General features: G+C 43.6%; 1 protein-coding gene across 2 annotated transcripts in view; it reads left to right on the forward strand.

Annotated features, from left to right (window-relative positions):
* MIPEP (mitochondrial intermediate peptidase) overlaps positions 1–15,007 on the forward strand; it is a 236,515-nt gene that overhangs the window by 195,748 nt on the left and 25,760 nt on the right. For both annotated transcript variants that reach the window (XM_073613434.1, XM_073613433.1), the window contains exon 18: positions 772–845. In XM_073613434.1, the coding sequence (XP_073469535.1) occupies positions 772–845 (74 nt within the window). The remainder of the gene's footprint in view (positions 1–771; positions 846–15,007) is intronic.

Here is a 15,007-nt window from a genome sequence, read left to right on the forward strand (position 1 = left end):
ACGTTCGATTTCGAACACGCCCGAGCCCATCTCTAGTGCTGAGTATGCTGACTATTTCGGCATCCTCTCCTTCCACCATTCACAGAAGCTGTACTATCTATTCCCACAGTAAAAAATGCTTTATGAATAGAGAACAGGACAATGAAAGAAAGGTCTGCCTCCTCCATTCATAGAGCAATTTTCATTGTGGGATCTGATAGTATAGTTTCTGTGAATGTAGAAGAGGGTTGGAAAGGACAGGCATAGTAGGCACTTTTTTGACGAATGCCTGAGACAGGTGAAGCCACTCGTATAAACCCCTCCACAGCCTTGGAAGATCACAGCTGCGGGGGTATCCAGGGGACCGAGGACAGAAGGTTTTAAGCAATAGAGCAGCCACCAGCCCATAGGACACTCGCCCTTCATATAAATACTCTCTCTGATAGCGATGAAAAAAATCCCTAAACTTCAGCTTTAATTCTGTGAATTCTTCTGCATAAAGTTTACATTTTATTGACTCCTACAAAGGAAATGTGAGCTTGTTCCTTTGTTGGTTGTATGCAAATGAATCTGCACATTTTGGGACCCAGTACAGTGGCCATCATTCAGCAGAGAGTTTTTTGAGATGGCATGAACTCTTCCCCAGGTCTCTGAAGAATGAAGGCTGTCATTGTGTCATGGGGGCAGGCTTCATTAAATCTGTATCAGTCAGGAAACGAGAGACTTATCACAGCATGTCCTTATGAGAACCAAGTATGCAGGTGGCAGTAACAGGATCTGTCTTGTCCGCAGGGTGATGGGAGAGCGCTATCGCAGGGAGATGCTGGCACATGGTGGTGGAAAGGAGCCCATACTCATGGTAGAAGGTAAAGTGAAAACAAGAGACATTTGATCTTCTGGTCTTTTTGTCTGTTCACTCGACCAGGGTGTATGTTTAGCAAACAACGGCTGCTGATGTGATGGTTATCAATAGTTCAGATGTTCCCAGTGCTGGCCTTTTTTATGTGAACAAAGCCCTGTTAGTAGATTCTCATATTAGAGAAGAAGCTACTCACAGAACTTGGGAAACTGGACCTTCATTTTGGTGTTCTTTTAAACTGGGAGATGTCGTGAGCACAGCTTTGTACCATTGCATATATTGACATAAGATAGCAGCCTTAAAGTGATTGTAAAATCTTGTTTAAAAGATAACAATCATGTTATACTTACCTGCTCTGTGCAGTGGATTTGAACAGAGAAGCCCGGATCCTCCTCTTCTCTGGTCCTTGGCTGGAGCTCCTGGCCCTGCCCTCCTGTCGAGTGCCCCCACAGCAAGCAGCTTTCTATGAGGGGGCACCCAAGCTGAGCTGCAGCATCCTGTATCCATTCAGTCACGGAGCTGCTGTTGCCCCCCCGATTGGCTAACAGACTTTGACAGCCATGGGAGCCAACGGCGACGCAGCTATGTCTGAGCCAATCAGGTATGAGAGTCTCGGACGGCTGAGGGACTCGTGGACTTTGCTGGACAGAGATTGGGCTTAGGGAACTATTAGGGGGGCTGCTGCACACAGAAGGCTTTTTATCTTAATGCATAAAGATAGAAAAAAACCTTCTGCCTTTACAACTCCTTTAAATTATATCTAAAAATAGACCTTTGTTGTAAAAAAAAAAAAAATCGGGAGTGGAAATGGTTTAATACCTGCCCCACCCTATTAGATTGTAAGCTCTTCTGAGCAGGGCCCTCTTAATCCTCTTGTATTTTATTGTATTATAACTGTATTGTCTCCCTTTTATATTGTAAAGCGCTGCGTAAACTGTTGGTGCTATATAAATCCTGAATAATAATAATAATAATATGTTGTGTGTGGGAAGGGGTTGTCCCATTGTAGAGATTTCCCTTCACTTCCTGTCCTAGGGACACAACAGGAAGTCAGTGGAAATCTTATTAAAGGGGTTGTAAACCCTTGTGTCACTGACCGGCCTCCACTAAAAAACACTAGAACAGGTGTCCAATTTTGGAAGATCCACTCACATCCTGTTCAAGCGACAACTGTAAAATTTTGGATTTCTGTCTCTGGTGACCACCTGGTCTAATTGGGGGGTGAATCCTTCCTGCAGAGACAGACAGCAATAAAAAGAAAAAAAAAAAACAGACCTTTCTAATTCTTAAATTTTTCCCAAATAAAAAATAAACAAGTTTTGGTTTTTGGTACACTCTTTAATTACTTGATTAAAAAAAAAAAAATAGAATTTTCTGCCATAGTTGGTATGTTGGGAATATAGCCTTACAAAAAAAGGACATTACTTCTTAGACTTAGTGTCATTAAGGCATTTTTTTTAAATTTTGGATAGAATAAGGGAGGGTTATAACCCATCAGATTTTTTTTTTTGGCCATCTGTGTCCCATTGCAGAGCTTTCCCTTTTGCTTCCTGTCCTGTAGCCAAAACAGGAATTGAGAGGAAATCCCTCCAAAGTGATGGAGTCCCAGGATGTCACCAGAATTAGTGTCCCCATTGGAAGATTTTGCCTATTACTGTTTTGATGTCAACACAAAATTCAGGATTTTCCTTTTCCTTCCTCTTTCAATGATAATAGTAAGCAGGACAAATGGAGAGGATAAATCTCCCTAATGGGGGCACAGCCAGCAAAAAAGCTGACTGATTTTCTAATACCTCTTCACTCTATCCAAAATAAAAAATTGCCTTTAGTGACAATTTATAAGCTGTCGACTCCAGATTTGTACTTTTTTTTTTCTTTTCTGTGTGCTTTTTGTGAAATTCAAACACACACACAATGCAAAATGCATTTCTTAACCACTTCAGCCCCGGACCATTTGGCTGCCCAAAGACCAGAGCGTTTTTTGCGATTCGGCACTGTCGCTTTAACTGACAATTGCGCGGTCGTGCGACGTGGCTCCCAAACAAAATTGACGTAATTTTTTCCTCACAAATAGAGGGGACCTCTACGGTTTTTATTTTTTGCGCTATAAACAAATAAAGAGCGTCAATGTTGAAAAAAACGCAATATTTTTTGCTATAATAAATATCCCCAAAAAATATATAAAAAAAAAACATTTTCTTTCCTCAGTTTAGGCCGATACGTATTCTTCTACATATTTTTGGTAAAAAAATGGCAATAAGCGTTTATTGATTGGTTTGCGCAAAAGTTATAGCGTCTACAAAATAGGGGATAGTTTTATGGCATTTTTTTTATTGGTAATGTCGGCAATCTGGGATTTTTATCGTGACAGCGACATTATGGCGGACACATCGGACACTTTTGGCGCTATTTTGGGACCATCCACATTTATACAGCGATCAGTGCGATTAAAAATGCACTGATTACTGTGTAAATGTGACTGGCAGTGAAGGGGTTAACCACTAGGGGGCGCTGTAGGGGGTTAAGTGTGTCCTAGAGAGTGATTGTAACGGGGGGGGGGGGGGGGCTACGTGTGTCACACGACACTGATCACCGCTCCCAATCACAGGGAGCTGTGATCAGTGTCTGTGTCACTAGGCAGAACGGGGAAATGCTTATTTACATCAGCATTTCCCCATTTTTCCTCTCCATGAGAGGACATCGAGTCCGCGGGACCCACGATCACACTCACGGAGCTTGGCGTGCATGCGACCACACGGCGGGAAATTTAAAGGGACGTACCTGTTCGCCCATTTGCCTGTCCGTGCCATTTTGCTGACGTAAATGTTCGTGCGGTGGTCGGCAAGCAGTTAAAGTTGTTGTAAATCATAAAAACATATATCCAGTGAAGTGACTGACCTCAGGTTATGCATAGATGAAACAAATCCTTCTACATAAGTTGTACCTGTTTATTTGCAGTCTTCTCTTCTCTACATCAGTTCAAAGTGCTGAAAGAAAAAAGCTTGTCTGAGAGTTCAGAAAAAGGTGGCAGAGAGCTGAAGTTACATTCTGCAGAGCTCAGTGAGGAGAGCTGATTGGAGGGAAGAGACACCCCCCACCTCCACACAGCACACAGGAACAGACCTGAGGCTGTCCATCAGCTGGATATCCCTCCCTTGTCACCATTTTTCTCCTGGTGTCTGGAAAACTTGTCTGAAGTGGTTCATTCTGATGGCAGAGGAATTCAGCCACAAACAGAAATTACATGTAGTGCTCTGGATTGAGACAAACACACACTATAGAGGGAAATGCTTTGTTCATATTTCATGTCTGAGGTTTAAAACCACTTTAAATGGTAACTCCCCCCCCCCCCAAAAAAAAAACCTCATTGGTTGATGATTGGCTCACTGATTTTCACAGAAGTTTACAAGATACAAGTCAGATATCAGGCATCCCCTGCAACAAAAATGTCATTTTTGGTCAAAAACTCCCAATAGGAAATCAGGTCTAAAGGAATGCAGAAGCTGAAATTTCAGACTCTGCAGGTTCAACAGCTGGTTGATAATTATGAAACCACTCCCATACAGATTTACTTTCCACATGGACAAAGAAAAGCACACAGGGATTTCTTTAGAATAACAAAAGGTAGGACTCTGGAACAGTTTGTTATAATCCTTGCAATGCACACACATCACCCAGAGGGGGATGTTTTTTTTCTCAACAAAAGTGGAGTTACTCTTTAAGCTAGGATGCATGTTTTTCACCTATAGTGTCACTTGGGTATTTTTGTAAATGTGTAATTCTCTCAGTGAAGCTGACCATATGCATTAGTCTAATTGAATAGATTGTTTAGTGTAAGGGCCTCCCTAAATAGTTTTGGAATTTTTTTTTAAAAGCAAAGTATGGGATTTTTTTTATTGTAGAAGTCATACTTGCCTCAGACCGAGGCTGCATCTGTCCCCCCACCAGTTCTAAGACTGAAAACAGAGCGATCAAAATAGGGCTGCAACTAACAATTATTTTCCTAATCGATTAGTTGGCCAATTATTGTTTTGATTAATCGGTTAATAAACTTAAAAGTGTGGTGTATAATTTAGTTAATATGTAAAGTTTAAAAAAAGGCAATTTGTTCTTAAATATCTATATGCAGTGGTAAATATAAATAACCAACTATATGGTTAGAGAGCAAAATCTCTAATCCACTCTGAGAATAACAAACAGAAGAGATATACTATTAGAGGAGATACCGTATTTATCGGCGTATAACACGCACCCTAAGTTTAGGAGGGAAGTTTAAGGAAAAAACGTACATTTAAATGCCCATCTATGTTAAAAGCAAGTGAAAATTTCAAACAACATTGTTTCATTCAGCGAATGTACAAAGATTTTTCATATGAATATTCTCATCTGAAAATTGATCCATGTGGCCAGCATAAGGCTCAGTACACACCTATGCAGTTTGCTTTTGATCTGTTTCTACAGTGCTTTTTGCTGTGCGTTAAGTACAGTATAGAGTGCCCCAATAGCAAGGTAAAGAAAACTTCTGCCTTTAGAACCACTCACTTCCTGCCCAGGACTACATGTCCCATGAGTCATTGCTCCTCACACATTCACAAGTTTTCAGGCACTTACTGACATGTATGGATGGTGTACTGAGCTGTATGTGTGCTGCACTGTATTTCCTGATATGTAAACAAATAATGCATTCTGTATGCAGGCCAACTAGTCGGCTGACCTATTAATCGATTATGAAAATAGTAATCGATTAATTTCATAATTGATTAGTTGTCGATTAATCGATTAGTTGTTTCAGCCCTATATCAAAGCCACTGATCGCTTGGTTCTCAGAGCTCCCTGAGCAGAGAGCTGGTGACTATCAGTCACCACTGTCTGATCTTTCCCCAGCCTGGACCGTCTCTGTGATGTCAGCTGACAGATGTCTGCTAAAAACTGGTCACAGGAGTGCAGAACAAATTGCATTCCTGTGATCCACAGGAGAAGTATAGCCAAATTAGTTTTGGCTGTACTTCTCCTTTAAAGAGGGTTTTACAGCAGTTATACAGTCATATTGTATAGTGTATGACCAGCTTTGTGTAAGTTCTTAATGTTTATAGAACAGTTTTTTGTGGTAAACTGTGCATTGCCACAGTTCATCAAGCACTGCCTGATAGATAACCGAACACAGAATAAGCACTGTTTCTATAAAAACTGGGAACATACATCAATGAGCCATAACTCTACAACCACCCATCCTAATATTAGGTAGGTCCCCTTTTGCTGCCAAAACAACCCTGACCTGTTAAGGCATGGATGCCACTAGACCTCTAAAGATATCCTGTGGTATCTGGCACCAAGCCGTCAGTAGCACATCCTAGAAGTCATGTAAGTTGCAAGTGGGGCCTCCATGGATTGGACTTGTTTTTCCAGCACATCCCACAAAAGCTCAATTGGATTGAGAGCTGAAGCATGTGGAAGCCAAGTCAATACCTTATCCTGCTGAAAGAGGCCACTGCCATCTAGAATATTGTTTCCATGATGGATTGTATTTTGTCAGCAACAATGTTTAGGTAGGTGGTAATGCAAGGGCCTGCCTGATTGCATACAATTTGAAAGTGTTTCGGTTTGATCTCATATTTTATGGTTTTGTTAAATCTAATGGAAAATTGTACAAGAAAATTGTATGATGTATGGCCAGCCTAAGGCCTCATCTACACTGGCTGTTTTGGCCCACATGCATCAATTCTGGCACTTCGGGCACCCCAGAGGCACAAGTTCATAGCGGCACAGGTCTAGCCTCTGAATAATTCAGCCTGTCATAGATGTTTACAGGCTACTGGCAGTAGGACCGGTGGTTGCACCTTTGCACAAATGTGTTAAATGACCAGTGTGCATGTAGCCAACCATTTTTCCATTAACCACTTCAATACCAGACACTTGTACACCTTCTTGCCCAAGCCAATTTTCACCTTTCAGCGCTGTCGCAATTTGAATTTCGCGATCATGCTACACTGTACGCAAACAAATTTTTTATCATTTTGTTCCCACAAATAGAGCTTTCTTTTGGTGGTATTTGATCACCTCTGCGATTTTTTTTTTTTTTTTTTTTTATTTTTTTTTGTAAATAAGTATGTTTTCTTCTTAAATGACGGGCACTGATATGGCTGCACTGATGGGCACCGATGAGGTGGCACCAAAGAGGTGCAACTGATGACGGGCACTGATAGGCAGCACTGATGGGCACTCATAGGCGGCACTGATGGGCACTCATAGGAGGCACTGATGGGCACTCATAGGTAGCACTGATGGGCACTAATAAATGGGCATGGATGGGCACTGATAGGTGGCACGGATAGGTGGCACGGATGACACTGATGGGTGGCACTGATGACACTGATGGGTGGCACTGATGACACTGATGGGTGGCATTGCTGAGCATCACTGAATTTTTTTATGTTCATAATGCTGCCAGTCAGTGCTCATTTGTGGGCACTGATTGATATTGATTGGGCATATGTTGGTACATGTGGATGGCCAGGGGGGATGTACCTGGCCATCCACATATTATCTGCTTCCCTGGTGGTCCTGGCGGCTTCCCTGGTGGTCTGAAGTGGGCATCCGAGGGGTTCTGTGCTGATAAACAATCAGCACACAGCTGCCGATCGGCTCTCCTCTACTCGCGTCTGTCAAATGCAAGTGAGGAAAAGCCGATCAACAGCTCTTCCTATTTACATCATGATCAGCCGTGATTGGACACGGCTGATCACGTGGTAAAGATCCTCCGCCTGAGGCTCTTTATCGAGATCGGTGTATCGGTGTGTCAGACTGACACACCGCACCACCGATCGCCGTGGTGCGCGCCCCCACGGGCACGCGACGGCTGTTAATCCTGCAGGGCGTCATATGACGCCCAGTCAGGATAACTGAACCACCGCCCTCATTCTGCTATAGGCCAGGCGGGAAGTGGTTAAACATCTAAAAGAAAACTTAACAAAACTGTGTCCCCAGATTCCTAGCTGAAGATCTATGGGTATTGCACCTCAGGTGTCCCAACTGCTGAGTGCTCCTGAAGGCCCCTATAGACCATGTAAACGCCACCTGAGCGCTAAGGGCTTTATTAGTATTAGGCAGCTGACTTGTTGGTCTCAGATCTATAGGTTTATATTAACGTGATGTTTTGCACCTTGCACATTGAAAGATGTGTTCGATAAATACAAGACATTCTCTTAAAGTTCGTTATAGCGAGGCTGCTGTTTTCTGGTTTGTAATCAGTCTGCTTGTTCTAAGTTGCTGTCATTCTGCCTCTAAGGAGCTGGAGCACATTGATTCTTTAGTGGGGAATTTGTACCGTAGTGTCTGGACTAGGCTTGAGGAACTGGTGTAGCTATATTTATATATTATTGTAAGGCCAAGTCTGATGAGCAGGAAACCTTTGATCAATTTACACTCTCACATTAGATACTTTTATTTTGGCTTCTTCTCCCGCACGTCTCTGCCGACATCTGCTCCATCCTGTTGTGCATTTCTCTAGGAACTTTGGATTTGGACTTTTGTTTGTATGGGCAACTTGAAGGCTCTTCAGCTGGTAAACCTTAGCATGCACCGGCAGCCAGGATGTGAAAGGAAAAGACTTATTGGTTGATATAGGCCGCGCTGAAAGGTCTTCTTTAGACACTCAACATCAAATGGTGTTGTCTACATTTTTCATGAACTTATTTGCCTACAACAACACGGTAAATGGGTTGTTCCTGCAAACACTTATCCAGCATTGTGTTTATTCATAATGTACCATGGAGAATTCAACCTTAGGAGTGAGATTTTGCAATGGGCCGGAAGTGAGTCACATATTTTGATGCGCAAACTAGTTTAATTAAAACGCTCAAGATATTTAGAAAAGGTAAACACCCGGGACAAAATGGACTTATCCCAATAATGACAAATCACTCTTGTTTGTGCAGATCATTGGCACCCCTACTTATTGCTGTTTTCTTGTAAGACATATAAACAATATAGAACTTGGTGGGAGATTCCGGTTTTTAGCATAAAGCCAGGCCAGATATGTCAGGAGTTGAGCTGATCGGGAATGACCCTTATGGTAATCCCCAGGACATCCAAGAAGCTGAGATGGGATTAAAGTTGAGCTTGTATTTAAAACTGAGAAATCCGCTTTGAGTATTAGGCCTAATTGACAGGAGGCAGATCCGCTGAGCGGAGTCCGAGGCAGATCCGCTGAGCGGAGTCCGCCAGCTCAGCAGGAGATCTCTCCGTTGATCTCCGCTGAGCCGGCGGATGACGGGTTCCGTCTCTGCTCACTGAGCGAGAATGGGCCTGTCAAAGCGCCGCTGATTCCTATGGAGGTATCGCACGAAAACTAACATGTCCATTTTCATCAGATCTCATCCAATCCATCAGGACGGATGCGAACGTATCGCCATATGTCTGATTTTATCGGATGTCAGCGGACATGGTCACCACTGACATCCGTCGCTCCATAGACCTGCATGGAGCGTCCGTTCAGGTCTGCTTACACAACTGTCAGGCGGACCTCGACGGTCTGTCAGTGTGAAAGGGGCCTTATTTTCCATGGCTAAATAGTACATGTTCCCACTTAGATGCTTAACACTGTGATCAGTTAAACACACATTGTGACTAGTGCTCATAGGGGTCAGAAGTTTGGGTCCAGACAGCCTACTTCAGCTAAAGCAAAAAACATTGAGTAAACCTGCAGTAAGTAAAATAGCAGCTCTTGCTGTAATAATCACGCTATCTCTAGCACTGTTCTTTGCAATTTCACCAATCTGCGGTCCAGCGGCAGTCCTGAGACCGTTTCCCTGAGAGTAGATTATCAAGCCACCCTGTGCTTACAGGAAAATGCTGCAGAGTGGGGCCACATATTGACCAGCCCACTGCTGGAGGAAAAAGAACCAAGACATCACGTGGCTGGATTGCAGACCAATAAAACCTTTTCAAACAATGATAGGAGTGGAATGCACCAAGGGGGCTACCATAAAGGCTGGCCATAAATTATACCATTTTCTTGTACAGTTTTCCTTTTAGATTTATCAAAACCTTAGAATAGGAGATCAAACCTAAAGGCAGGCAATATTTATGGACCTGAAAATATATATATATATATATATATATATATTTTCAGGTCCATAAATATTGGGACAGCGACACAATTCTAATGTTTTTAGCTCTATACACCACCGCAATGGATTTGCATTGAAACGAACAAGATGTGCTTTAACTGCAGACTCCCAGCTTTAATTTGAGGGTATTTACATCCAAATCAGGTGAACGGTGTAGGAATTACAGCAGTTTGTATATGTGCCTCCCACTTTTTAAGGGACCAAAGGTAATGGGACAGATTAACAATCATCCATCAAACTTTCACTTTTTAATACTTGGTTGCAAATCCTTTGCAGTCAATTACAGCCTGAAGTCTGGAACGCATAGACATCACCAGACGCTGGGTTTCATCCCTGTTGATGCTCTGCCAGGCCTGTACTGCAACTGTCTTCAGTTCCTGCTTATTCTTGGGGCATTTTCCCTTCAGTTTTGTTTTCAGCCAGTGAAATGCATGCTCAATCGGATTCAGGTCAGGTGATTGACTTGGCCATTGCATAACATTCCACTTCTTTCCCTTAAAAAAAACTCTTTGGTTGCTTTCGCAGTATGCTTCGGGTCATTGTCCATCAGCACTGTGAATCACCGTCCAATGAGTTCTGAAGCATTTTGCTGAATATGAGCAGATAATATTGCTCGAAACACTTCACTGATGAGGTGGTATGCTTTGGATCATGAGTAGTTCCTTTCCTTCTCCATACTCCTCTTTTCCCGTCACTCTGGTACAAGTTGATCTTGGTCTCATCTGTCCATAGGATGTTGTTCCAGAAGTGTGAAGGCTTTTTTAGATGTTGTTTGGCAAACTCTAATCTGGTGAAGTCTTCTCTTGATTATTGACTTTGACACACATACATCTACCTCCTGGAGAGTGTTCTTGATCTGGCCAACTGTTGTGAAGGGTGTTTTCTTCACCAGGGAAAGAATTCTTCGGTCATCCACCACAGTTGTTTTCTGTGGTCTTCCGGGTCTTTTGGTGTTGCTGAGCTCACCGGTGCATTCTTTCTTTTTAAGGATGTTCCAAACAGTTGATTTGGCCACACCTAATGTTTTTGCTATCTCCCTGATGGGTTTGTTTTGTTTTTTTCAGCCTAATGATGGCTTGTTCACTGATAGTGACAGCTCTTTGGATCTTATATTGAGAGTTGACAGCAACAGATTGCAAATGCAAATAGCACACTTGAAATTAACTCTGGACCTTTTATATGCTCCTTGTAAATGGGATAATGAGGGAATAACACACACCTGGCCATGGAACAGCTGAACAGTCAATTGTCCCATTACTTTTGGTTCCTTAAAAAGTGGGAGGCACATATACAAAGTGTTGTAATTCCTACACTGTTCACCTGATTTGGATGTAAATACCCTCAAATTAAACCTGAAAGTCTGCAGTTAAAGCACATCTTGTTCGTTTCATTTCAAATCCATTGTGGTGGTGTATAGAGCCAAAAAGAGTAGAATTGTGTCGATGTCGCAATATTTATGGCCCCGACTGTATATATAGTATTAGTAAGTGTCCTCAGTTGTTTCAAGCTGACTTGGGGCCCTGAACCAGCATACATTACATAACTGCAGTGTAGTAACTGGCTGTGTGGCAGGCATGTTGGGATGAACAGAACTACAGATGGATTATATTTATGCATTACAGCTGTGTATTTAGTTAGCTGCCTGCATGAGGTTCAGCTTTAAAAGTGTAATGGTTTATTTAAAGAGACTTTATAAAAAATAATCTCTCTGAAAGGGGTTGTAAAGTCTCGTGTTTTATTTAAAAAAAAAAAAAAGTCATACTTACCTCCGATGTGCAAGCTTGGCCCCGATCCTCTGCTTCTGGGGTCCCTCCGCGGTGCTCCTGGCTCCTCCCCTTCTTGAGTGCCCCGACGGAGAAGAGCTTTCCCTGGGGGTATTCATACGGGCGCACTCCCTAGTCCTGCTGCTGCGTCCATTGACACAGACCACAGGACTCGGCCTGCCCCCGTCTCCCGCGTCATTGGATTTGGTTGACAGCAGTGGGAGACACCGGCTGGAGCTGGTGTGCTTGTCCCCATCACTGGAAAGACCGGATTCAGGTAAGTACAAGGGGTGCTCTGGGGGGGCAGCTGCAGGAGGTTTTTCACCTTAATGCATAGAATGGTGGAAAACCCTGAGGGTTTACAACCCCTTTAAATGTATTAAATGTGCCCATTTTATAAGGTAGTTGAGAATAGGTGACCCAAACCAGGGTGTGTTTGGGAATACTCTGGCCTTTTTAAAAGCTGGGGAACACTAATCAAAGATATTTGCTTACCTAAGTCTTGCAAATTTAATCTTGTTAAAAAATACAGGAAAAAATCTTTTGATTTGCCAAAACTGCACATGCAGTATCATGGGCTCAAAACACTGGCCCTACTGGCTGCCTATAGACAGGTGCAGTCTACTTTCTCCACGGCTGGTGGCGCTCTCCACAGCAGTACTGTTGCTGGAGATGAAGTCAGGAGGAACAAGGTTTCACTTTGGTTTCCTGGGTCACTGAGGAAAATGGATCCTATTTGATGCCGCCACCCCATGTGACTTACGCAGCCATCTTGGATCAGGAAGAGCCTTTTTAAGGCCCTGGCTCCCGACTTTTGGGGCGCTTTGGCGAGTGGGCAGGGTAGGGACAGGTACCCTGTCTGTGCGGGACAGTAACTGTGTTAGGGAAAGGTTACCGACGAGGAGGGTTAGAGTAGGGCCTCATCTCTTCAGGACATTCTCACGATTGAGAACCAGATGGCCAAGGCCGCATTCCATTCTCCTCGCAACAGACACTGTCATTCCAGCTGTAATCTACTCCTGTCCTGCTTCTGAACTGTGTGTGCGCCCAGCTGGGTGGATTTCCCACCGGGCCTGTTGTGTACTGTTGCGCAATTTCTTCAGTACAAATTTTTTTGCACTTGCCTGTGGGAATTATTGATGCTGCACCCAACCTTCATGCCTCCCACACGACATCGCTCAAATGAGAAATCAAAGGAGTTGGGTAGAAAACTGATGGCAGAGCAGCAGCTGTATCCAGTCTGATGCGTGCACTGTTCGGGTATTTTGACAGTTGGGGGTCCGGATTTCAAAATACAATAGCCACAATGCGAGTTTTTGTCCAAGCATGCGGTGTAGTGTGAATTGAGGAACCCTTTTAGATTTCTTTCCATTGAGATTGCAGGCTGAATAGAAAAACATTGTGTGTATTGCCAGTTTAAAGCCTAACTTAGTGTCCATATACATATTTTGTTTGGGCCAAGCTGCCCACACTAGCAGGTGTGCTTGCTGGGCAAACTGTATTAACTGTACCTGTACTTTCCATCCCACTCCTTGAACAAAATAATTGGGCTGATCGCTGTTCAGCCATTCATTTCCAACTTAGGGAAAGGCCCGATTCATTAGTTGTTTCAATTATTAGCAGATTGGTGTTCAGTGCCAAAAAGCAAAGGCTCTAGAGCAGATTTTAGAGTTCCAGAGGTTTCCCCCGAAAAATCCAAAATAAAATGAACACGCTACCTTATTCAGCAAAGTAGCACAAGTCATCTGTTCTCAATCTGACTGAGAAAAGAGCAGCCAGTCATCTGCAATCGTACTGTGAGTGAAAAAATCTGACACAGTAAAAAAAAAAAGTGTCGCCACGCCCCCCTCCTGTGACTGGCACTAAATTAGTAATGTCATACACGAGCAAGGTGCCATGTCTCCCGCAGCCACATCCACAAATATCCCTCCCCCTGACTACACCCGCCATGTGCACTGCTATACCGAGCCAGAGAGACTTGTGTGGGCGTGTGCAGCTAGGAGGGGAGTCCGGTGATGCCACGACCAATTCCACCTCCTAAGCTTTGGGCCGTCGACACGCTCACAGATCGGAGATCTTCAGCTGCTCGTAACAAAGTCAGCAGGAGTGGCTGGTCCATTAGGGGCACCGCCCCCCTGCAGGGTGCTGGACTCATACGTTCGTATGAGTTCTTTTTTTCATAGGCTCTTATTGGCTTGAAAAAGGTGGGGCCACCCACTTATGACAGTAGCAAATTACTATTCGCTATTGTCCTACAGCTTCTCCTCCCGGAGACAGGACAGGAGGCGGATCAGAGGCTTGCCTGGAGGAGAAGCCAAGGATGCCGTAAAGAGGTAAGTGCAGGTGGGGGGGTTACCTTGGAGTGGCTGAGTGCGGGCAGACCTGGGGGGGGGGGTTGTTTTCCTGACGCCGCCCCCCCCCCCAAAAAAAAAAAAGTTTAGCACCAGCCGCCACTGGAAGACAGAATGCTATAAGGTAGAAAAAATGCAATTTACTTGCTTATGGTACAGACTTCTAAAATGTGTTGGGTTTACAACCACTTTAAGCAATGAGCAATTAATGCCTAGGTTGGCCATATTGCAATACATGTTTAGGCTAACCAACTGCGTCAAAGTAATTCCTCTTATGGGCTAGGCAGTCCTACACTGTTTTGCCACTGCAAATGCTACTGTGGACACATGTCAACCTGGGGCATAGAGACACAAGGTGGGGGGAGCTACTAGATTTAGGTCTGGTCACTGACCTGCATTACAACAGAGAGTAACGAGGTATTTCTCTGTGGCGGGGGAAGCTGTCCCCGCTGGGAGAACACAGTGATTATTGCTAGTGGCTATAACAGCCGCTAGCAATAATCACATGTAGAATCCAACAAGCTAGTTTTACCCAGTTTGATTGATCAATCAACTTGGGTACATTTAGCCTGCCCATACATGGTTTGAATCTCAGGCTGGTTCCTGCTGAACTGACCAAGATTTGAACGGTCTATGGGCCAGCTTTAGATAAGTAGCCGCTAACAATCATATTTTTAGCCATGTGTAAAGGGGGGGGGGGGGGGTTTTGTCCCACTGACCACAAATGTAAGGAGCATTCTTCCTGCTGACCATTATGCTAACATACTGTGAGATGAAGATATAGTCTCTATCCGCAAGTGTTCCCTGAGACCAGAAAGTTATTTTAAAGATTCCTGCACATTAAAAACTTTGAGAATTCTCAAACAAAAAAAAAAAAGAAACCCTGATCTACAGAATTCCAAGATGAGAACAAATTTCTCATATGTC

Source organism: Aquarana catesbeiana, linkage group LG02 (genome assembly GCF_042186555.1).
Source record: "Aquarana catesbeiana isolate 2022-GZ linkage group LG02, ASM4218655v1, whole genome shotgun sequence".
In the NCBI taxonomy this organism is placed as follows: Eukaryota; Metazoa; Chordata; class Amphibia; order Anura; family Ranidae; genus Aquarana; species Aquarana catesbeiana.